Consider the following 26365-nt stretch of genomic DNA (forward strand, 5'->3'; position numbering starts at 1 on the left):
GGCAAATTTCCTTGCAAGCAGCATTCTACGATAGAAGCTTACAGTCCATGTTATCTCGTGATCGTTTCAGTACTTTATCCTCTCCATAGCAATGAATATAACAGTTAATATTATTTTGTTTCTAAATACCCCAACGTATTCTACGCAATAATGATTTCTTTATTACAATATATGTTTTCTTATTCGATAGGTCGAAACGAAAAAAGCAGTTTTTTAAATTTAAAAGAGACGTTAGAATGAAACAGCTATTATACTTGAAAACGGCCGTTGATTAAACAACTGTTGGTTAAAAGTAAAACCCTATCGGGTTCGTCTAGTGGTGAACGCGTCTTCCCAAATCAGCTGATTTGGAAGTCGAGAGTTCCAACGTTCAAGTCCTAGTTTACTAGGACTTGAATTCCTTTAGCCTTTAGGTTAGCCTTTAGGTTCCTTTAGGTTAGCCTTTAGGCTAGGACTTGAATCCGCAACTTTTATACGGATTTGAATACTAGATCGTGGATACTGGTGTTCTTTGGTGGTTGAATTTCTATTAACCACACATCCCAAAAATGGTCGACCTGAGACTGTACAAGACTATACTTCACTTACACTCATGCATATCATCCTCTGAAGTAATACCTAACGGTGATTCCCAGAGGCTAAACAGGAAAAAAAAGGTTAAGAAGTAGAAAAATTTTATAGAGTTGTTACTAAGATAATAATTTCTATTATTTTTTCTGCTAAGATCACTATAATTTCTGTGTTGAGTACTGCTTAACTTTGCTAACTTCATTCTTTTATCACTTGTTGACGCGTTTCGGAACCACTCCATTGCCAAAACTTATTGTAGCGGTACTTTAAATTTCTGTTAATCTTTATGGAGCGTTTAGTCAACGCCCCTCCCTATATTTAACGCCATTCCTTATCCGATAGGGAGGGGCGTTGACTAAACGCTATATAAAGATTAACAGAACTTTAAAAATGTCAGTACAATAAGCATTACTAAACGTAGTGTTGAACATAGTGGTTAAAAGGTTTTTGAAGAAAAATATCGATAATGAAATGAAATTTATAAGTTAGCTGAAAACCGATTCGCATTAAAATAAAATCACCCGCAATTTTTTACCTCTTTTAATATGTAAGTTATTATAGCAAGACGAATAATTTTTGATGAGTAAATGAGTATTTGTTTTATTCTTTTGGTTAAAAATATCGACTTAGCAATTACGTCTACTTTATTATCGATTTTTGCTGTTGTGATTAATTTTAGGTGTTCAAAATTATTTTGTGGTCATCGATAAAAAATATTTTTAAATATAAAAATATTAAATAAGATCTCAACATCTACACGATTTTTTTTACGTTAATATAAAATGATGTTAAACCAATAAAACGATATGATATGAAAGGACTCTTAAGCGACAAAAATCTGATCTATTTATTAATTTTTAAAGAGATGTATTTATTAACACGAAAAATACGGAAATAAAATTAATAAACGTAAAAAAAGGAAGGTTATCGATTAGTTATCATATTAATATACTTATATCCTTATTAAATTTTTAATTAAATAAAAAAAATAATTAAATATGTAATATTCCCGTATTATATATATATATATATATATATATATATATATATCGAATAAAAATGAGACACGAGAACGGGAAGTAAGTTTTTTTTTTACATTATAAAGTATTTTCAGTCGACAAACAATAACAATTAAAATTAATTTATTTAATCTGTAATAATGTCTCTTCATGTAAATAATATGCGTATGGCAAGCAACTTGCACACAGAGGTCATCTACAAATCGTTACAACTTTGTTTTATATATATATATATATATATATATATAACATTTTACTATGTATATAAGTTAATTTATAAGTAAATTCGAGATTCAATTCGACTAACCTTTTTACTGAAAAATCAATTATTACAGGAAATAGCTTACAATTTTCTATTTCAATTTTTTACGGTGGCATTACTTACTTACCAGTTTCTGACGTGTTCTATACACCGTATTATTATGTACCGGATCGGAAAAAAAAGTTGTTTTTATTTATGTAAACTGTACTAGAAATGTGAAAAATAAGATACTCTTCAAAGTTTTTGATCGTAATAAATAAGTACGAACAAATGTTACTCAACAAAGTTTACAAAGCTCAATTGACGCGAAGGTGGCAATGGATTGCTGGATCGGAGATTGGCTTCTTACTAATTACACGCCCTGCGTGTAGGTACCAAATTAACAACTACGTGTCAATTTCTACAGGTTGTTTCCAGATAAATATACTTATCGGCTAATAATACGCCTCCCGCGGAGGTAAGCAAATAACAGTTTTAACGATTTACTCGAATGTACGTTTGCTAAAACTATAATAGAAACCGTGCAGGTAAATCCCATTTGATTGTCACGTAAAAGTGACATATCACGGGATTAATAGGTCTCTAGCATGTGCCACAAAAGACCATTAGAACTTCTTTATCGTTCAGATACAGTGCAAAAAACACTACTATGGATGTATGGATACTTAAAAGGAAAATCTCTTGTTGTTTAATAATCAACAAGTTCTTGTAGGATGATTAAATTAAATTCGTTTGTAACAAAATCAAGCCGTACTGTTTTGCTTTGAAGCGCCTTAATAAAATACTAAGCTTGACTTCATTATTAAATATTTATTATATATGCATATATTCTCATATGAAGTATAATGTCATCTCTTGGAGCTCCCTCATAAAGTCAAAAATATTTTTTAAAGTACAAAAATGGGTTGTCAGATCATTATCTGACGCCCCATTATTAGTATTAATGGTGTAAACCGATATTTAAAAAATTACATACGTTAATTCATTTTTGTGTTTATATTTATGAATGTGCAATCTTTGCTAAAAAGGATATCGTTAAAAAATAACAATATTCACCTTTACCGAATCAGACAAGGAAGATCTTATAACCTTACATAATACTTCGGCTTACGAGAAAGGGCCTTATTTTGTTTCCGCCATTTTTAATAAATTGCGGAACCATTTGAAAAGTTTTTTCACCAATTTATTTAAAATAAAATTAGATTTCTTTACGGGAACGATATTTTTCTGTTGAAAATCTTAAAATAATACTAATTAAAAAGTAAACCACAATTTATCTGTATCCCATTCAACGTATATGTAAATTTGTATCAAAATAATTTTTATTACCGACTTCTGAATTGTAAATTATTTTTCGCTATTTTTATATGCGCATTATTATTTCACGTATAAGTAATAAAATTGTCTTCAACCAGTCAAGTGACTGAAGACAAAAAAAAAAAGTAATAAAATAATTAATATGGATTACGTACATCCATTTTTTATCTTAAAATATGTTTTTATATTTATAATTTATCTTTTAATGTGATCTACAAAAATAAAGATTAATTTACGGCTGAAGTGTAATGACTGGGCAAAAACCATTTAATAAATGGATTTTTTGGTTAAAGGGGATGATAAGGTACTATTTTTTTGAAACGGAATCGGCGTGTAGAGAACAGTCTGAACGACACTAAAACTGCAGTCAACAGTGCATTTTGAATGGAAGTAAATAAATAAATGAAAATTACAAGTTTCTCGTTTAAGAACAAATTACCCGGTACAGGTAGTTTAGCATCCAAATACATTCCATCTTAAATTGAATAGTCTAAGTCTTAGGTTCATGCCCGGTTTGCTTACTGAATATGCAATGTGCAAGAACGATATAAAATACACGGGACTTTTTTGAAAAGACCAAAATTAATGGTGATGCCAACGGTCTGATGGGACCGGTAGATATTTATTCACGGTATGCGAGATAATCTAAGATCTAAGGTACATAGTTTTTGGAGCATCTTCTCTCTCGGCCATAGTTTGATTTGGTAGCCAACTTTTCCTGGGAAAAATTCTTTTTTATCAGAAAAATCAGACGGCCAGGAAAGCAGAAAATTCATTAAGTACGTAAGGCAGAACCGGTTTTCTCTTAAATCTATTCCGGTATATAACTTTTTGTAAACTATACGTGGTTTTAGGAAACGTTTTGACCGAATAATAAAAAATCAAATGCAGTAGTTTATGACAGAAAATTCTGTCATATTTTTTCTAACATTTCTATTAAAATGCAGATTTCGTTGCAGCATACGCTAAGACTAGCGATCCAAATTCGTTAGTCAGTAATGTGTGCTTCCGATCCGGATAACGTACCCAGATTTCCACAGAAATTATGCACCACATGGGAGCCAGGTGACTGAACGGGACCTTGAAGTTATCGGGTAGTACCACGCATCAAAGTTTCTCCATGAGAATTGTCATTTCTTACCACCCACCTCTTTTCGTTATCTTTGTTGATAGATTTATTTACAGTTTTTTTAGGGTACGGGTCAAAACCCAGTTTCTGGGGTTAGAACCAATCCCCGAGTTGACTTCCTGGATTTGCTTCGCCTAAAAATTTGAAACTTATCATAGATTTGTTAATGAACAATAAGAATTGGATTTGAAAAGATTGTTAAGAAATATTGAAATCTACGGTTATCCGATATTACATAACACAAATAAACCTATAAGAACAAGCAGTAGCTACAATAGTAACTTTTAAATTTGATCTTACTGCCAAATTGTAAAGATTAATAAGAATTAATAACAAAATGAAGAGGTACTCTGTAATTCACATAAAACTCTTAAAGGAAAAAATAAATTGATAAACCAAATTATAGTGCAGCAAGGTTTTAGTTAATTTAAGATGGAAAGACTAACAGCTAACAGGGTAAAACATGTAAAGGTAAACAAGTGGCAGAACAAGAAACTGCGCTATAAGATACACTTGAAGACATGAGTTTAAAAAAAAAATACATATACTTAAGGTAGAAAAAATTAAAATAAATGTATCAAACAAACCAGTCAGGTGACTAACGACAAAGTAACCGGTTGGAATAAATTCCCTTCTTTTTATATTAATTCATAACTTGGAGTAAAACGAATCAAAAGACTTAATGTAACAATTATAAAGAAAACCTGGTGGAAATGTAAGTTTCAAAACATCTTCGTATTTCTTCGACTTCGTATTTAAGCGACTTCTCTGTCATCTGGATTATTAATTTCCGAGTTAATTTAGTAAAAATAGCTCTCTTTTTTCTCCTTCTTTTTAGAGGAAGTGTGTCAACCAGCTCGCGTCCGTAGTAGAATAATACTCGTGCACTGAGTAATTCTAAATGAACTAGAGCGACTCGGCAGCCAGACCAATAATGGAATTCCTGCCTACAAACATGTAGACTAACCAAAAATGACCAAATACCAGAAAAAGTACCATCTCAGGACCAACTCACTAAATGTTTTGAGCCCGCAGTCCGAATATACTATTTAAACATAGAAAGAATTAGCCGACCTAAAAGTGACTACTATCCAAACTCCTTCTGAATAACAACATCGACGTAATCCTAATCCAAGAAACACACGATTCTACCGAAGATGATCTGCGTAAAAGGGGAGAGATCCATGGCTATGAGGTTACAGGTTCTACATTTCACAATGTATATGGTGTAGCTACTTACGTTAGAAACAATGTCGATCACGCACATCTAATTTCGGCAAATACAGCAAATGAAATTCATAAAGTTTCGATAAAATTGGAGGAGATTATCATAAATAATATTTACAAGCTACCCAATGTGCAATGGGCATTAAATCTTCTGCCAACTACTACACAACAATGCATGAAATATGCTCACAACAATGAATATAGTGTTGCGCTGAGCGACTGGGCAGAGAAGAAGAAACTTTACCTGACTTTGACGCCAAAAATATGAGAACCTTCAGATCGGTCGCCTTGGGAGACTACAGCCTGGACCTCCGCTTTGTATACAATACATCGAGAAAAGTCATACCTAATTTCCTACATAGCCAACATAAACTTGTAATTCTTTTCATGGGACTGTCTGCCCTGTTAGTAAAATTTATTCTACAGTACAGGTAGAATTTTCGCCAGGCCAACTGGCAGGGTTTCTCTGACCGTCTGCATAAATATATGTGTTATTTCACCAGAACCAAAAAACTACAATCGATTTGTAGGAGTTGTTCTAGCCGCTGCACAGAAATATATTCCTCGTAGATGCAGAAAGTTGTAAGTACCAGGGTAGAATAAACATTGAGTACAACTCCATGAAGAACAGTGGAATAGTAGACGCAGTGACAGCGATGTTGCAGACGACCTCCTTCACAATCTTGACACTGTCAGAAAAGCGTGCTATATAAGACTGTTGAGAATATGAGCTTCAATCATTCAAGTAGAAGAGCATGGAACATGTTGCTCAAACTTGGTGGCGCTTCCGGTAAATGTGAACAGAAACCGGGTACTTCAACCAACCAAATCGCTAATCATATACTTGAAGTTTGTAGATCATACTGTGTTGTAAGGAACACTTACCGATAAGTTTAAGAGAACAAAAATTGTGGCAATCTTGAAACCGGGGAAATCATTCAACCTCCATCACAGTTTTACACCGATCATTGCTTAGCTGTACTTACACAATCTTGGAAAGGATTATTTACAACAGAATTAGTGGTTCCATTTTGGAACAAATCCCCGTTCAGCAAGCAGGATTTAGGACTCACAGAAACTTCTGTGACCAGGTACTGGCCTTAACTACTTTCACAGAGCTGATCCCCAAAAAAATTTAAAACACGTTGCATTTGTAGACCTAACCGCTGCATATGACACAGGGAAGGAATGATATAGAAATTCTTAAAAACATTTCGGTGCCGAAAAATGCAACCCTCCTTAATAACATGTTAAGCAAAAGGTACTTCAACGTTTATTTGGGAGAAAATATAAGTAAGGAGAGAAAATTAAGTAATGGCATAGAACTAACTCTGTTCTAACTTCTCTGCTATTTAACCTATACATTTCCGATCTTCCCCATACCAGGTCAACAAAATTCTGCTACGTAGATGATATCATTTGTGCTTGTAGAGGCAGAGACCTCAGCCAGACGGGGACAATTTTCACAGAGGCTTTGGCCGCTTTGAGCTCTTACTTTAAGAAATGGCGACTTAAAGCCAGTGTTAATAAAACTGAAGTTTGTGCATTTCACCTCAATAACAAAGAAGCTAAAATGGAGCTCCAAGTGCAATTTTACAGTAATACCCATCGTCATAACAAGTACCCCCAAACATCTTGGTGCCACCCTTTGTGAATCGTTCAAAATGTAACAAAATACTAGTTTAAAAAAACACGAAAAAGACAAGCAAGCTACTCAATCGTTAAGAACATCTATTAAGAGTAACATTATTTAGTTATTTATTATTTTGTAACTGTAACAGTCCCGTGGCGGTTCACTCGCCACGGGACTGGTAATTGTAATTACCATTGTAATTTTAAAAATATCAATTTTTTTGATTCGGGGCAAACAATTGTTTTTTGAGAAATGCCTTCACACTATAAGTGTTTTTCGGGGGTTTGTATATTCACAATATTTTTTGATTTCATAATGTGTTTATCTTTTTTTTTCCCTACATCCCCGAGCCAAACATCCAATTAAGTATACTCGGCTCGGGGACGTGTCCTTTCCGGAACATTTAATTGCCTGCCTCTAATCTCCGACAAAAGAAACCAGGCCCGACTATGCTGTTCCCAGACCACCCCCCCCTCCCGGAGACCGGGTCTCGGTCTTTCCTTTTGCCAACCTCAAACCGACGGCGCAGGAGCCGAAGCGTATCCGGGAAACCACACCGCCGGCCGGGTCTCGGTCTTTTCATTAATCAACACGTAACGGACCCCAGGAGTCCCCGCTCCATCATGGGAACCCACACACCAGGGCATGTGAGCCCTCAGGAACGGGGCTGTCCGCCCTGCCCTGCTATAAACTAAAACCCTCAGTATCCCAGTCGTCTTGCATCATCTTCTTTTATTCTGAGCACTGCTCTTGCAAATACTGCAAAATTATGTCAGTTCCCGAACATAGCCAAGAGCCACACCGGGAGCTGCTCCGGTCGGGTATGTATCAGTCCTGCATTTATACGACGTTCCTCCCATCGTCTGCACACGAAAAAAGTCTGTTCGGCATCGTCAACCCCATCGCAATAACAGCAGATGGGTGACTCTCTCCTGCCAATTCTATGCAGGTATTGTTCAAACGCACCATGTCCTGACATGAGTTGCGTTGTGTGGTAATCTAATTCGCCATGAGAGCGATCTAGCCAAGCATCCAGGTCCCGAATAATTCTTCTGGTCCATGCGGCCACTGCTGAACCCGCCCATGATACCTTCCATTGTTCCCGTATTATAGAATTGGCTTCATCTTTGGCTACACCGGACGCCCTTAGTTTTCGTCCTTTAATCTGCAATTCAATCGGTGGCACCGAAGAAAGCACGTACAGTGCATCATACTATAAAGTTCGGTAACCCGAAACTACGCCCGAAACACTACTCAGCACGGGGAGCCAGTAAACTGGTGTTGATCTAATTATTACAGTTATTAAACGCACGGTACGGTTCAGCTGAACATCATTCAAGTTGGTATGGCAGTTATTAAGCCAAACAAATGCCAGACCAACTCAGCTGCCGAGTACAGTACTCGGCAGTAGAAAAAACCGGCGCGATGGAAGATGGACGCAGGATGTCCATTGAAGCATCCCATGTTGTACCACACAGTTTTTGGATAACATTATTACGTGTTTTTACCTTGGCACCGATATTCTCAAGATTTTCCTGTATGAAAGAGTGGCAGTGATAAATTGACACTGTGAAACTGTGACACACAAGTGTTTACGACTTAACATCGGTAAACACCGAGAAATTATAAAAACGGTTGAGATATCGAACTCATGGTAGGAATCCGAGCAATTAGCTCAGAGGTTTTAGGAAATAAATGGTTACGGTAAGTAAAAATAAACAACGATTTAGACTAACGAAGAATCTATTACTTTCAAATGAGAGGCACGACTTCAGTTTCGATACTTTTTAAAGCCGTAATAAAATAACATGATTTTTATAAGTTTAATGAGATTTATTGTTTTGTTTTTTTGTTTATTGTTATTTAAATATTCTATTTCCCGACATATTTTAAGCAGCTGAAAGCATTTTTTTTTTTACAAAATTATAGGAAAATAATAATTTCTATTTCTTAACAATTTTAATCGAATTTTCCAAAACCGGCTTTCAAAAATTACGTATCGGTACAAAAACAAAATATTTAGCTTTGCATACAACACACACGTATGTGTGCAAAATTACACGAGTCGGTTTTGGGAAATTTGATTTAAAGTTTTAGGAAATATAAATTTTTTTTTTATAATTTTGAGACAAAAATTGGCTTAAAATATGTCGGGAAATATATTATTTAAACAACAATACGAAAACTAATCTTTTATTAAAATCACATTATTACAGCTTTAAAATGTTTCGATACGGAGGTCGTGCCTCTAATCTGAAATTAGTAAATTCTGGATTAGTCTAAATCAGTGTTTATTTTTACTTACAGTAAGCATTTATTTCTTAAAATCTCCGAGCTAATTGCTCGGATTCCTACTTTAAGTTTATTAAATTTCTCAACCAATTTTTATAATTTCACCGTGTTTACCGACGTTAAGTCATGAACACTTGTAGTTCAGTTTCAAAGTTTCAGTATAGTTCGAATATTACATTTATTCAAATATTAAACTGCTAATGTAATTTTTTAAATGTTGCAAAAAATCCATTTTTTAAGTTTGAGCTCTCTACATTAACGGATCCGATTTTGGAAGTATTGACTGAGGTGGAGATTACAAAATTAGATTTCTAAATTTTTCATAAAAAAAGCGATTGAAAAAAGAAAGAGAATTGGTTATCATAACTTCCGTAAAGGGGATTCGTTTAAAATTACGATTCCTATAGATAACGATCTTACCTAGAAACCGATAAAGATTCATAAAGTCTGAACAATTAAAAGGGATGAAGTCACTATCAAAAATATATGATAACTCTCTTAACAACAATAATAATAAAATATGTTTTAAATGTAATTAAGGTCTTTTTTAAAGGTCAAATTATGAATACAAATGAAGGTATGAGAAAAATTAACACACGAAGATAATAAAAAATAATATATACATGGAGGGAAAATCGCTACGTCAAACGTAGCGGCGCCAGTAGTAGCGGGTAGATGTTAGATTTATACCGCAATCATCTTCTCCTGATTCACTACCATTCGCATCCACATCGGCTGCGGCATCACATCGCTCGTTTAAATCCAGGTACGAAGGCAAACAAATACACGCATAAATACTAACACACTCTGCTATAAATCAACGCTAACTTCTTCTGTCAATACTTTTCTTTTATATAAACTGATACCCCCTAGTTATACTAACAAAATATTAGGAAAATATTATAATCAATTTAAATTTAATATAAAAATTAGTAATTAAACAAATAATTTCTTACAATCATAATGATTTTGTAATTTAATATTATCCACTCGTAAAATTACCACAAAAATATATACAATGAAGTAGCAATTAAAACGATAAAAAAGAATCAAATCTTAACATACATTTTAAAATAATTAGATATAAAAAAAATCATTAAAAAACACAACAAATTAAAACTGATTATGACAACTCGACCCGTCGTTTATTCTATAAATAAACTCACGTTTAATAAAACAGGTTTGGGCTTACTGGTCATTTAAGAGTAAGGTTATATAAAATCTTTAAATATAACTGTTAATAAAAAGAAGAAATAATCTAGGAAATGATGAATATAGATAATTTACTTAGTTTACAGGAATAGATTTATTTCTCATCTAGTTATATCATAAGTACAGTTGTACACGAATAAAATCGCTAACAGGAAATTGTGACAGAATCGTTTATAAAAGAAATTAAAATGTACAAATAGATGAGCATTTCAATCGTCAAACAATCATTATTTGCGACGGTCATCGTTTACAGAAGAATTAGGAAAAGTAAACAAAAAAAAAAAAAAAACAAAAACGAAACTTAAAAATAAATTAATATAAAACAAATATTAACAAAACTTACCAAACGATATGAAAAATCATTTTTAGAGGTATTTATAAAAATAAAAACAGCTTTAATTTAAAAAATTATACAACATCGATTTGGACAGTCCTATTCGAAAGTGAAAGGACTGACTGACCGAAGCGATATAATTTTATACGTAACAGCTGTATATTATCATTAACAAAACCGATAGAAATACCATTTTAATAATTCTTATAGTGCTCTAAGTACTATATGTTCTTCGTTTTATTTATTTTTTATATTTCTTTTATACCCGATAATTATTTTAAGGATCGTTTTTTACATTTGTCTTTACTTTTTTACAAATCCCTTTGTATACCTTCAACTAAAGTTAGAATCTTTTAAATTGAAAAACAAAAAGAATACTCCTCGCTTTGTCATTAATAAACTGTAAATATTATTAGTTTTTTTTGTACAACGGATTTTGTTGTATTTACCGATGATTGTTTTTAACTATCAAAATGAGTTTCTAGTTTTAGATTTTTATTTTTTCATAACGGTTCTTTAGCGTTTTTCTATGGCGCTTTATTCCAATTACCGTTCAGCACAGTTCATTTATTGTGAATCTTTTTCTTTTTTGAAGTTAAACTTTAGTATTCTACTGGGCTGATTTACTGACTTGCAGCAGTAGAAACGTTTTCATGTTTATATTAGAAAAATATCTAAATACGTTTAAACTGCTGTTATTTTTATTGTAACGGAATAATAAGTGGCTCACGATCAATAAAATATATTCTGGTGTTAAGGAAAATAAAATTCTTTACAGTTTACGAATGTTAGTAAGTTTTCACGTTACAAAACGTAAGAAAATGGTAACACAGCAGAAAACGAGAGGCCTAAGACCATCTTCTGGAAAGTCCGGCAATAGAAGTTTGTCATATTTTTACAAGTTAAAAATATTCAAAGAAAGCTTCACGCCTTAAAAACTACATAAGGGGAATTCTCAGGGGTTGAACAACGTTTTTGTAGAATGGAAATTTTACACGATGAGCATTCATTATACCTTTACAGGATAATACACAACTAAAGTTAATATTTTAAAGTTTAGCCTTATATGGAAGATTTTTAACTTTAATCTTGAAGGATTCAAACTTATTTAAGTCGATAGTTATAAGAGTAACCAAAATAAATACAACTTTCGAGAAACTCTGAACGTTCATTAGTAATAAAAATCAAAATAGTTTACATTACGACCTAGAAAATCAAATAAAAAGACATTACATTCATAACAGCGGTGAATTAATTAACCTATACAACTTAAAAGTACAAACAATCGATTTCATTAGCAGTATGAACTAATTAATTTTAATTATTACTTAAACACAGTTGGATTTTTTTATACACAATTTTATTACCATATGTAAACAGTAAAACTAGTTACACGTATGACGTCACTTTTTTATTATTGATCTAAGTAATTTTTTTTCTTATCGTAACATCCCTGGCCGGTTCACGTATTGGTCAACACGCTATTTAATCAGTCAATAAGTCACGGGCTCGGGTAAGAGACTTACGGGCAATTATTAACGAGATTCGGATGGAATTTAGGGGGAAACTTGTGTTTATTTAAATCTATAAACTTAGCCATTTCCCAAGATTTTAATAAGCGAACAAATCTCACGATTCGATTTAAATATTAAAATCCTTATGAAATTATAAATGTAACGTTCCCTTAAAATAGGTTCCTATCGGATTAATTACTTTTAATCAGTACTTGGTAAAGATATATTAACTACATCGTTTATCAATCACACAGCAGTATACGATTCTGAGGATGAAAGTAACTACCCCGTTTTACTTCGTAACTCTAGGATTAGTAACTGATTCTTACCGGTGCTGTGTGCTACCTAAGCTTTTTACAACTATATCACTTCTAATTGGTAGGGTAAAACAATCCTGTGGTAAAAGATGACAAAAACACAATTTACATTTTATCGATTAAAAAAATAATAACAATAATTCGAGGATGTCTAATCAAAACCGTCAAGAAAAATTCAGTCAACGAAGTTCTAAGCTAGATACTATAGAACCCCAAAAATATATATAAGTAAACTTTCACTTATCGAGAGGGTTAAGAAATATAATATAATCAGACTTGAGAATGTTTTAGTTAATTACTTCAGGATTTGTTATTTTTTTTAAATAAAATGGAACCCGAACAAATGATGAAGCTCATAATATTTCTTAATATTTCGACTTCTTCGATTTAAAATAAAAATGTTCTTAGATTCTCTTTAATAACTACAGTATTATTTTCAACCTTAATAATCAAATACTCTGATATTATATCCGAGTATATTAATATTGTATCCGTAAATATTGTATCTATGATTAGTTTAATTATTGTGATATAGTATTTTTTTAGCGATATCCAAACAATAGGAATAAAAAATGTGAAATGAGGATAGTAACTAAACGTAGTTACCTGATTTGAATCATTCAACTTTCATTACGTACAAAACTTTTTAATTAAAAAAAAGTTCAAAATCATATTTCATTCGAAAAAATAGTATAATATTAACCTCAATGATAACAGAAATGACAACATCGACAAAAATAAGAGTAGCGAACATTAAATAAAGTAACTTACTAATGTAAGTGAAAGTGCAGGCATTGTTTTTTGTTTTTGAAACTACTTGACACTGATTGTACGTGAATACACACGCCTGTTTATAAATCAATAACATATGATTAACAATAGCTAAAATAAATTAATTACACGTTTTCCGTTATATATTAATACATACTTATTAAACACTAAATTTTATTTAAAATTATCGCGTAAATTCTACTAGGTTTCACCCTTGAAGGTTTCTGTAAACCGCATACATACACGCAAAATTAGATCGCATATGGATGACAATGAACTTTGAATAATTCTGATCTAAATGAGATACGGAAAGGAGAAAGTTGTCCGATAAGGAACTGATTAATGCCTACTCTTTACCGGGAATGATTACAGAAATTAAAATGATTTTGGACTGATCGTGGTGCACTACAAAATTTATTATTTATTAGGTTTTCATCCTAGGTAATTTTATCATTTCTGTATTACTCGTACGTACTTATGAGAGATTTTTTTCAACTTTTCATTTTCATTTTTTTAAATTTGTTTTCGCGTCTGAAATTATTTTCAACACCGATTTTAATCTGAAATACAGGTCGGTTATTCGGTAACAAATAATGCTGATGCTTTGAATTTTTTCATTGAAAATACTATCTATAATTCACTGTTTTTTCAGTATTTTTTATTCCAAACATACAGAAATATATATACGCGCCAACACACGCACCCTCTTCACTCGTTCAATTCTTCCTACTTTTACGTAGATATTCATCGGCTTGTCTCTTATCCTCATTACTTTAGTTTTCGTATCATTAATACTTTCATTCCTTATTTTCGTGTAATGTCTTCTAATTTTGAAATCAGTCGAATATCCTGAACTTCATTTAAAAAAACTGTCATCTTATGTAATTAATTCTGTTTTCTCTACATCGGTTTCTTCATCTTCTTCGCATTTTTGACCGAATATCCAACACAGATATTTATTTAATGAACGATATAAAAAAAAAAAAAACGCGGGTACAAATAAATAAAACAGACAAGTCAGCGTGCAAATATTTCTTTATAACAGCGTTTCTCAACCTGAGGGTCACGGTGATATGAAAGGGGTGTCGCAAAATTAGCCTAAAACTTTATACGTAAACAATAATGAAATCATCTTATGAGTAAAAAAAATCATTTATTATAAACATTTTACATACATTTATAAGTACAAATGTAAAGAAAAAAAAATTAATATATGGGTGCGTTTGTTTTTCATTTAAAAGTCTCTCCATAACGTGGAACTATGTTAGAAACATATAAAAGAAATTTGTTTTCAAATGTGATAAAAGACGATTCTTACATTTAGTTTTTAGATCAACTATAGACGAAAAACCCTTTTCAGAGAGATAAGACGTGGCAAAAAGAATTATTATTTTCAATGCGTCTGTGACTAAATTTCCACATTCACTTTGACGAGCAAACCAAAACTTTTCTAAATCTTCAGATGTGAATTATAGTTGCAACGTTTTGTCGGCAAACATTTCGATGAGCCGGTCGTGAATCTCAAACCGGTAACTTAACAGCTGTAATAACGTTTTCACTAAATAGATTCACTACCCGTCTCTTCGAGAAATTATTTTTATCATCCGGGAAATACTTCGCCGACTGAATTTTTAGCTCATGCAAATGCGCCTTCATGCTATCCAAACTGCGGTGAATAATAGTATCTTCTTCACCCAAATTTTCTCAATGCAATCGGAAGTGAGTGGAAACATACCAAAATATTTGCTTTGAAGGCGAATAATTCAGATATTAAGCATCTTAATAAAAGCATGAAATTTGTCTGCTATTAATAAAATGCTTTTATCACGTCCTTGTGAATTCACATTCAAGTCGTTTAAATGCGAAAATGCTAACTAAGCCAATAGCAACATATACTCATTATTCTGTAAAAACAATGAGAATGGCGTTGTTTATCCCGGAAAAATATTATTAATCCACCTCGCAATTCCACTAACCGGGTTAACGCTATCTTCCGTGATAACCATCTGACTTCTGTATGGAAAATGAGCAATTTTTTCTTTTCGCTCGTTTCATCGTATAGTTTAAGCAAACATTCAATTCTGTAACGGTCGACTTTTAATAAGATTAACCATTTTTACAACTTTACAAAGAATTTATTTTAGATATTCCGGCATATGTTTTGTGGCAAGAGCACAAAAATTATGTGACGGAAGCAGCGCGTTCATTTCGCCCTTGCTAAAAGGCGATCTTTTAATTTTTTCAGAGATCCATTGTTCTTTCTTGTTACCGCCTTTGCACCATCACAACATACTGCAATATATTTTATCCAATCTATGTTACAGTTTTAGCAGCTTCATAATAAATATGAAAAAGGCATTGTCCTGTTGCACGACCAGTTACTGATTTTCAAAACAACACAGTTTCTTTGATCGATCTGTCCATACCGCATCTATATCCCACAAAACGTAAGAACTGACAAATGTTTGCCGCATCTGTATCCATCAAACTGAATAGAAAAAAAATTCACTTGCTGAATTATCTAATCGCGAACATCGACAGCCATATCATCGAATGGCCTTGATACTGTATCGTTAGAAAGCGAAATTTTTTTTCTATTTTTTTGCTTCTTCCACGCCTATTAAAACACTAACCATATCAGTTACAGCAGGCAATATGAGGTTTCATGCGACTGTATGGGATTTGGGCATCTTAGATACTCTGAATGCTACGAGATAAGATGCTTCAAGTGTACTTTTATCAGTATCACTTGATTTACAAATAGAAGCTAGTTGATTTCTCGAAGTATGTAATTTTCTTTCGAAAAATTCCAAGGGTTTGCTTTTATGATCCGCGTGTTTATTTTCTAAGTGTTGAATTAATTTTTATGGCTTCATGCTATCATCGAAGAGGACTTGAAAGCAAACAACGCGCTGTGGCTTTCCATCCAATGAGGTAAACCATAATTTTAATAATTGTAATTGTTTAATAAGTCCAACACGCAACGTCAAAGCAATAGGTTCGTTTTGTATGAGCTCCGGAATATAGAATTTTAGAATTGGTATATTATTTCATACCAATATTTTTGTTTGTTGGATACATTGTATAAGTGTTTGTTGTTTTGCTTCTTCATTCTGTTTACTGGGTATATTTCCATTTTATTAATTATTTATAACTTTTGTTGATTGGGTAGCCAATAGGCTATCTAGGCCAATAGTGATCTAGGCCGCAAAATATTAATTATATATATATATATATATATTTTTTTTTTTTTTTAATTTTTGGGGGGTCCTGGAGCTAAAAAGGTTGAGAACCACTGCTACAAGCTTAGAATAAAAACTAAACCATCTGTTCGTATAAAAAGTAACTCGTTAATCATTCCAGTGAGGCTTCGGACAGTTCCTTTGAGCAGTTTTTTGTCCAAGACGATCGGCGAATTTTTTGTGAGAGAATAAATCTGTTTTTTTTTCCAAAACCGGTTTTATTCTAATAAAGAAGAAGGAAGAAATGATAGTCGATAAACCACCGGTTTCATGACAGTTTATTTAAAATGATTCAAGTAAGGACGGTTGACATGCCTAACGGCCAGACCGAAGCCGATCGACTCGGTACTCTTACGTGAATTAATTTAAACTTCCAAAGTGAATACCTTCTTAAAAAAAATAAAAAGTAAATAACAACTCCAACAGAATACGAATGAATTACCATTTCTACGTAAGTTTTTACGTTATAAAATCGTAAATAATTTATACACCCAAAAGGATGTTCCGCGATATTTTTTTTTTCAGTTTTTATAATCCACTGTATAAGATTGAAATTTTGAAAAATATCAGTTAATAGTTGTATGTTTGGCGAAATCAATTATGTTAGAATTTTTATTATTAATATTATTATTAATTAATTATTAATTATTAAACATTAATAATTAATTATCTCCTTTGTAAAAGGTGAAAAAAAACGTCTTTAGAGCTATTAATTATAAAAACCACCTTTACCTAAAATGAAAAAAAAGGTTTAAAGTGTCTAAATTTTTATTTATTTCTTTTTAACGAGCATCAATTTTATAACGTGAAACACTGACACTAACAATAGATATTACGACTATAATACTGCTGTAATGTCATAAAAAATTAACGGTCTTATTTTTATCAAGAAGAGGCAATTATCATACGGTTTTGACGAGAAACTTTATCTTCTGGCCTTGAACGATAGCAATAAATAAATCTATATAATTGTTACCGCTTTGTCCGATAGATGCCATAAGGAAACGGTTGAAAGCGACCCGACACGAAACAAAAATTACCACTGAAAACGGCAAAATCATTCTCAGAAATAATGAGCATCTTATACCTAGTTTACTAGGGAAATTTACAAATGACAAGGTTTTCAATAGTCTTCTTTACCGAGCCGAATATGCCGTTTAATATGGGTCGGCCCATCGCAACGCCCTACGAAAGGACGTTATTCAGCCAAATAAACTGCGTCTTCATTCTATTAAGCGCAACTGTTGGCTGTTTAACAAACAACATTACCGCTATTAAAAGCAACTCTTACCTAGCATTATATGCGCTTCAAATAAGGATAACGGTCGAAACAAAACAGAAAAAATAGTGTCAAGCAAGAAATAAATCTACGCCTTTTTATAATGAAACAATATGTCATGTACATCTTTACTACTTCGTCAAAATTATTTTTTTAAATTCTTTAAAACAGTTTGTTACAAATTTCAAAATTCGCTAGCGGATATGTTTCTTCCCGAATCTCATACGAAAAACCAAGGATCTGGAAAACGTGGGAATTTAACCCGATATGTGGTTTACTAACAGAGCAAATTGTCAAGTTTCTTGGCAACAAATACATATAATTTTGTATAAAGAAAAATTTATTAAAACGATGCGATGTACCGGGGAATTAATAAATTCTTCAACTCAAAGTTTTTAACAACGCCATTTTTTTTTTTTTTTATTAATTTGACACAGATTCATTTTTATAAGAATTAAAATTCCGTTAACGGATTTGGATCATTTCCGACGTTCATTCGTAGTTAGTCGCTTTATGCGATAAAAAAAAATCAATCGGTAAAGTTAGTATTATAACGGCGATTATTAACAATCTATTTACAAGATAATATTTATTACCGAATTATTATTAACGTTGAGTTTTTAACGATCCTATCGGTTCCTATTGAGACGGTAAACTATCACGATTAGAGAGGCGGTCTCAGTACAAACAGATCATCCGCTTCAGACGAACATTATTTTTGTTACACTTGTCCCTTCTTCCGCAGAAAGTTATCATTTGACCTGTGTTAACCACCGTCGTACCAGCTTCTTTTATACAGCTCGATGGATTAGCAAATCTACCAGCGGGCCTTAAACAGACTTGTTTCCTAACCGGAGATCGCATCTTGTCGAGAAGGGCCGAAGGAGGTGCACTAATACTCATATTATATAAATAAAAGCTATCTTATTTAAATTAATGATAATATACTTGCTGCATACAAAAATTTACATTTTTACATCTAACAAGATTGCTTAAAAAACTGATTTTTTAAATTTTAATTTACGTAAATTATTCCATGAAATCGGTTTTCTAAATAATTTTTTTAATTATTAATTTATATAGGCCAATTTTTCAATTAGATTACAATGGAAAAATTAACCAATAAATTGATAAAAGTTTATATTAAACCATTAAAAAAAAATTAACTATCATTTTACAATAAAAATTGGAAGACGTTTAATCAGATATTCCTCACTCGACCGACAAAATAAGAACAAAGACGTCAGAGTCAGGAATTTGTTATATTAACTTGCGCTAAAATTTTGAAACATCAATTTTTTATTTTAACGATCGGTTGGTGTCTGAAGAAACAAACATAAAATTTAAGATAAATTTTGTTTATTGCGTCAGAACACCTCTAAATACATAATAACTCGACATAATCCTGTAGCGGCCGTGTTTAGTTTAATATGTAGATAAGTTTAAACGTATGTGTATGTGAGCGTTTGTGATTCGTGCGGGTACATTAGCACGGTCAAAAAAGAATTTGATACACGGACCGGGAAAAAAACAAGAAAAAAACCATGGATGTATAATTTACAATCAGACCGTTGTGTAATTTGCATAGCGACTCAGTTGTCAGAAAAAAGTGAAAACGTTTAAGAATCGGCATTTTAATACAAACCTACATAGATTATACAGAATAACATCCGGTGAAAACCATTATATTCAGTATATCGATTACTAAATATACAGAGCACGGATTTCAATCGTTTTAAGAAGTTAAAACAAGCAGTAGATTTTTACGTTGAATCGTAGAACGATCTGGATTTCAATAACGATTGAAATTGTAATGACTTTTATATCACTTGATACAAGTGGAACCGAAATAAACGGCACGACCACAGGACGTTATTCCAGACATTACAATAAGCAAAAACATCCCTACACACGTGTCCGATAACTATTAATTATTTCCCGTTAGATTACGTGGTGAGATTTTAAAAATATAAATTCATTCATATTTCCGGTTTGGAAAATATTAATTTTTAAAGAAGTTTGAATATTCTTTTTAAAATTCTGTAAAAATTTTTTCCATCATCTCTAAGAAATAAATAACTCTTGTTTGTAACATATATCCGGGTAATAATAAAAATAATTTTATTATTTAAAATTTGGAGAACATTATTTTTAACCCTGCGCTTGTTTACATACGATTTCAAACGACCGAAGTACGAAAAATAGTGATAACCTCTGGGCGCTCCGGTTTCTGAACAAGGAAAAGTCGGTTTTCCTTTTAATACTCGTACAAAATGAATATTTCCGAAACACGCTAATTAAAACCGTTTTCTTTCAAAACGTATTTTACTAACCGGAACGAATGAAATATTACACTTTCTCAAAAAAAATTAAAATACTCATATATAAATTATTTTTTAAAATGTTCTACTTCTTAAGGCGAATAAAACTTCGAAGGAACTAGAAAGAGTCTGGATCCTATCGGTTCACAACTATTAGGGAAAATTGTAAGCGCCTTTTCATTAGCTCAACCGGTAAGGAAATTAACATTTAATAAAAACGGATCGAAATATGTATCATTTTAAACCTTCGAGCTCGGTAGTGGGAATAAGTCACACGGAATTTTGTCGCGTTTGAAAGAACCCGGTCAGAATACTCCGATCTACTCGCTTACGAAAAGTATTTATTAATTACCTTTTTTTTTTGTTGTTTTCTCTGACCATTACTGCTACTGCTGGTACGATCAGCCCGAAGAAGATAACTTTAAGGTTCAATTTTTCTACAGAATATCGGTAAAACAGACAAAATATTTGCAAGTAGAAAATAACTACATAAAAAACAGAATTGTAAGTTTTAACTTAAAAATAACATTATTTAACAACCGATTTAAATTTCAGTTTGTAATCTCTATTCTACCAAAACTAATCTAAGCAGACTCTATTCTTAAACTGAACGATTTAAAGAAACGTAAAAAACACTTCGTCGGTCGAAGAGATAAGACGCGTGTTGTAAAAATGGAAGGCTGACGGAGGATATCTTTTGTAATAAGAGTTCACAACGAAGACGTTGCTTAAAATTAGTATATATTGACAGTTAAACGGAAGTTTAAAATTTAAATTAAAAAAAAAAAAACGTGACTTGTAGCGTCAAAAAAAATCGAAGCCGTAAATTGCATTTGAGACGATGTACATTAAAAAAACCAATGAATTCTCTATAACATTTAATTGTAAAATTCAGGAAATCAATGCTGAAAGTCGAAATCGGCACTACGCTTTTGCATTACGATGGCCAGTCGATCATATAATAAAAAAGAAACACTGCAATAGAAAAAAGAAAAAATATACGCGAAATACCGTTCACGCGTGTTTTATAAACGTACACAAAAATGTACATGGTTTTCTCATGGAAAAGAAAATTCGGGTTATCAAGGATTTCAAATTTTCAAGGTTCGTGTTATCGAGAGTCAACTGAATCAGATATTCGAATTTATCTTCGGGCCAAGAAGCTTAGATGAGATTACGGAAACCCCTTCACGCGCTCTACAGGTGTCCCATATGTTTCCGTACATAGAGAAAATAAACATTTCTTTATGAAAACCATTTTTACGTATTTATTATTTCACGGACTTGCGAAGCGACTGGACTTAGTCGCTTGATAGATCACTCTCCGGCGCGCAATTAGTGCGCTTTACACACAAACACACAAAAGGAAAAATGCATCTTTTAATCCAACGCTCTCCTCAGGACGTGGGCTGTACCATTAACTACGTCTGCATCATTCATTATGTCTTAAATGTTCTCCACTCTCAATTTCCTTGGCACATTCTTCAAATCTTGTTCCTGGTCCTTAGGGATCATTCCAAGGGCCCAGAAAACTATCGGCACTGTCTTCGTCTTCATGCCCCAAATCATGCTGACCTCAATCTTAATCTTGATATTTCAATGTTATTATTATTAATTGTTATAGTAATTATTATTATTTATTTTATGTATTCTACGTACGGAAACGTATGGGACAACTGTAGAATGACTTTTAAACATTCCCGACTTCCTTACTTATATAATCATGCAGTGTCTGGACTATTCAGGAACGAGAATAATATTCTTTCCTAAAACTACTGAAACTTGTTAATACTTTTTACTAAAAGATCCAGACGTTGATAATAATCACACGATACTGCAATCTGGAAATTATATATTCGTAAATGCAACTATTATAACTGAAATTTCACCGGTTATTAAAAACGGCCTATGTGAAAAGTAGACTAAAAATCGGATATTTTTCCATATTTTTCAGGTAAAAATATCCCGAATAACTTTTGTAAAGCGAACTGTACACCATAAAAACAGAAAAACAAACCGATTATTAAATATTTGATTTAAATCGTCGTTGAAGTTTGCTTATAAAATTAGGCTTCACGTTTTCTTCTTGGTTGTAATAGTAATTAAAACCGCTTACCTTTGTAGCTACACATAACATTTTACGGATTTAACCGAATCTCAAGTTTTTTAAACGTTTTCGCAAAAACTATGCGACTAAAAAAAGCAATCATTGTTAAATTCAAAAATATAAAAAAATCTACGCATGTAAACAAAACTTTATTCGACAGATTAACGAAGATTTCACGGAGAAAACAGCGTTAAAAAGCTAGGACGAACCTTTTGATACACTCGACATATATTTAATAGAAATGTGACCTTGTATTTAATTTAACCCAGACCGGACCTAAAAAATTCAAAAATAAACCTTTTTATTTCATAATTGAAATAATCAAACGATTCTACGAAAATACATCGACACACATCGTACACGTAATATAAATTTCAAGGTTAGTCGAGTAAAAATTGTACTATATTTAGCAAGTCATTACCATCAAACAATATTAAAAGTCTAAAACAATCTTCAAGTTTTTTACCCGAGATAAAATTTATTTTCTTTTTCGTATAATCTTATACATTTTTTTTGTAATAAAATAATCGATAACTGAATAAAACCGATTATGATTTCCAATAACGTAAATTATACGTCCGTTACTAAATTTACAAATTTTTCAGCTCATCATCATCATCAAGCCCAACACGGTTATTTTTTTACCTACTTTTTAATTAAAAATAAAACATAAAACTAGTAAAAGTACGCGTGCAAATACTTTCTTGTTTAATAAAAAAAAAAAAAAAACTTTAGAAAAATTGCATATACGAGAAATACAGGTAACTTGACATTGAAATTACAATATCAAAGAAAAATTATTTTTCCCCACTAGTTATTACCTTACAAGTGATTAGACGATGAAAATGAAAAAAAAAAAAATGGAAATAATTCTTTTAATAATAATATACCACAGATACAATAATATATTAGTCATTTTATTATCATAATTTACTTGAGAAAATTAACAGTATTTCTAATTTAATTTTTCTTATACTGTATACCGATAATTATCATGGATTTTTCCACTGACATCAAATACCACGATTGTTTAATATTATTTACTAGAAACTATCGTGTATTTTATAATTATAATAAAGTTTATACGTTTGAAGCTCACTTCACAATAACACGCTACAAAATGGAAGGTGGTTTAATTTTAATCCATATTAGAGTTCTGTTAACAGTTCTGTTTAAAATTTCTAAGAATAAGCCGTATTAACTGGCAGTAAGAGACTGTTACTTCAATATTTTATATTGTTCTCACCTAATTTATTCCTTTTTGGGCTGTCGGTTTTTCTGTTAACAGTTATTTTTAAATTATTAACCATTTCATTCACAAATTATTGTTTTATAAAAAATTTTTAAAATAAGAAAATTTGAACAAAAACATTTTTGAAAAATTTTTCCAAAAAAGAATTTTGGAGTAATTAAAACTATTTATTACGGCAAAGATAAAATGTCTAAATTAAAAATCTATTAAAGAACTATTGCGGAAAGAAAGTTTGTAACGGCCGCTAATAAGTAATATAGATTATATACTAAATTACAAAATCAAAATTATGCTTATATTTATAGTAAGTAGTAAGTAGTATTATAGTTATTTTAGTAATATAGATTATTAGACCGGCCGATAATTTTCTGGCAAAATTTACTTTATATCATTCATTCTAAGTCGCACATTTATTTAAAAATATTTCATTAGCGAAGCAATAAAAGTTGTTTTTCGAGATGTTACATACTCGTACATCTGTTCGGTTTACAAAAAAGAACATAATAGTGTTTTTCTATTTAAATAAAAAAAGTATTTTTAAAAAACCGGATATGGCTTTGTATATTTCTTGACATTTCATGATCCAAACCCCCAAAAAAAGAAAAAAGGTGGGGGGGGGGGGAATAAAGTTCGTAGTACGTACGTATGTATGTGCGTTGACGTGATTGAATCTCATAATTTTTGAATGAATAAAAAGACTTTGATGAAATTTGGCACAGAGGCTTGTATATGTAGGACAATTTGTTGGTAAAACTTTGGGGCCGATATCTTCAAGGGGTACATAGTTTGTTGGGTTTAATTTTTTCTAAATTTTGTAAACATAATTCCACAATGTTCTAAGCTCATGTGTCCACGCTTATCTTACCAGTTTTAAAAAAAATTTCCCCAAAATTCTCCCTTCCCCAAAAATCGAAAAAAGCAATATTTATTTACTTTAAATTTTTTAATCAAATTTTTTTTATATCTTTCTAGGCATAGTAGTAAAGAGACCCTTAAAAATACTTTGGAGGCAATATTGAAGGTGAGGTAACCGATAAAATAGAATTTTCCCCAAAAATCGAAAAAAGCAATTTTTTATTTACTTTACATTTTTTAATCAAATTTTTTTTATATATTTCTAGGCATAGTAGTAAAGAGACCCCTAAAAATACTTTGGAGGCAATATTGGTGGGGTAACCGATAAAATTTAAAGTATGGGTTTTTTTAATCTTTTAAAACTGTTTTTTGGTTAATTTAAACGTTTCACATTATTAAAATTTCATCATAATTCACCCCCTAACCCAAAAAGAAATCTGAGCTAACTTTTTATTGGCTGTACTTTTTTCAGTGGAATTCTTTTTAGTTTCTTCAATTTAGTAAACCTAGAAAAATCAAAACTTTTCTTGGAAGATAATTTTGGACGTGGGGGAGCAGAAGAAAATAAAAAATTCCGCTTTTTTTAAATCTTTTAACTTTTTTGGAATATTTAAACATATAATGATAATTTTACAATAAAAATTCATCATAAATTACCCCCACCCCAAAATGAAATCTTAGATAGCATTTTTCATGTACCATTAATTCTCCAATATATAAGAATAAAATAAGAATGTCAGGAAAGTATTACAACTTTTTTGTCAGCTTTTTAAGAATAACTGTTCCGCACTAAACAGTTGTTTAAAAAACAAATAACAATAACGAGAATAGATAATCGCTCATCTATAATTTCTCGAGTCGGATGATGACAATGAAAAAAAGACTTATGAGGTGGTTTTTATTTTTTAAGGGGAATATTAGGCCCGGATTTACCTAATAGGGGTTCAACCATCAAGCTTATTGTTTAGCCACCGGACAGGAAACGGTGATATGAAACAGCAGTTATTTGATTAGAGGATGATTCTGACCTCTTCAGCGCGGTAGTTGTAGGTGAAAAGAAAGTTATTTTTATTTATTCAGGTATTTTAATTAAAGCAAGTGTTAATTGAACTATTTTTACGGGTTTCACACAGGAGTGAAATCGAATCACGTTGCACATCGCTGCGGTCTGAGTCGTGCATTCGACCTCAGTAAAATCCGTCTTTATATTTAGATATAATCCGACTACATATCCTTTTTTAGACATATAAGTAATACAATTTTTGTCCACCTGATATCAGCTCATAAAGCTCCTTTTTGGGTCCTTCGGGAAATGCTAAATGACGTAGGAATAAAGATTCACTTTAACATTCAAATTTTCAGTGAAAAATATTTAATAGCCGACACAAAGAAATTTGCTCTTACTTTTAAGATCCTCAATCCCACGCTTTTGCGTCTAACTATCTAGTTTAGATTAGCTGAAATTTTGTCATCTGGTTTATAAAATGTCTTGTAGAATTTGGAAAGAGTCATAGAATGAGGATAAGGTCAGTAGGTTAAAATATTAATTTATGAATTGTCATAAGAACATCGTTTTTATTTTGTAATCATAAATTAGTTTGTTATAATTTATAATCTATTAAATTTTGTTTTATAAAATCCGAAGTCTATCCGATGATTCGTTCGGGTCTTGATTAATATGTTCTTAATAAGACCGATTAACAACCTATTAG

The 26365-nt window shown here is 31.7% G+C and overlaps 2 protein-coding genes across 2 annotated transcripts in view; one reads left to right on the plus strand and one right to left on the minus strand.

Moving 5' to 3' along the window:
* Flo2 (flotillin-2) overlaps window positions 1–26365 on the minus strand; it is a 390302-nt gene that overhangs the window by 199589 nt on the left and 164348 nt on the right. The window lies entirely within an intron of this gene.
* LOC142322661 (uncharacterized) overlaps window positions 1–26365 on the plus strand; it is a 139773-nt gene that overhangs the window by 83011 nt on the left and 30397 nt on the right. Inside the window, exon 10 of the mRNA XM_075361738.1 lies at window positions 24771–24824. Coding sequence (XP_075217853.1) covers window positions 24771–24824 — 54 coding nt within the window. The remainder of the gene's footprint in view (window positions 1–24770; window positions 24825–26365) is intronic.

The sequence above is a fragment of the Lycorma delicatula genome, chromosome 4, assembly GCF_047948215.1.
Source record: "Lycorma delicatula isolate Av1 chromosome 4, ASM4794821v1, whole genome shotgun sequence".
In the NCBI taxonomy this organism is placed as follows: Eukaryota; Metazoa; Arthropoda; class Insecta; order Hemiptera; family Fulgoridae; genus Lycorma; species Lycorma delicatula.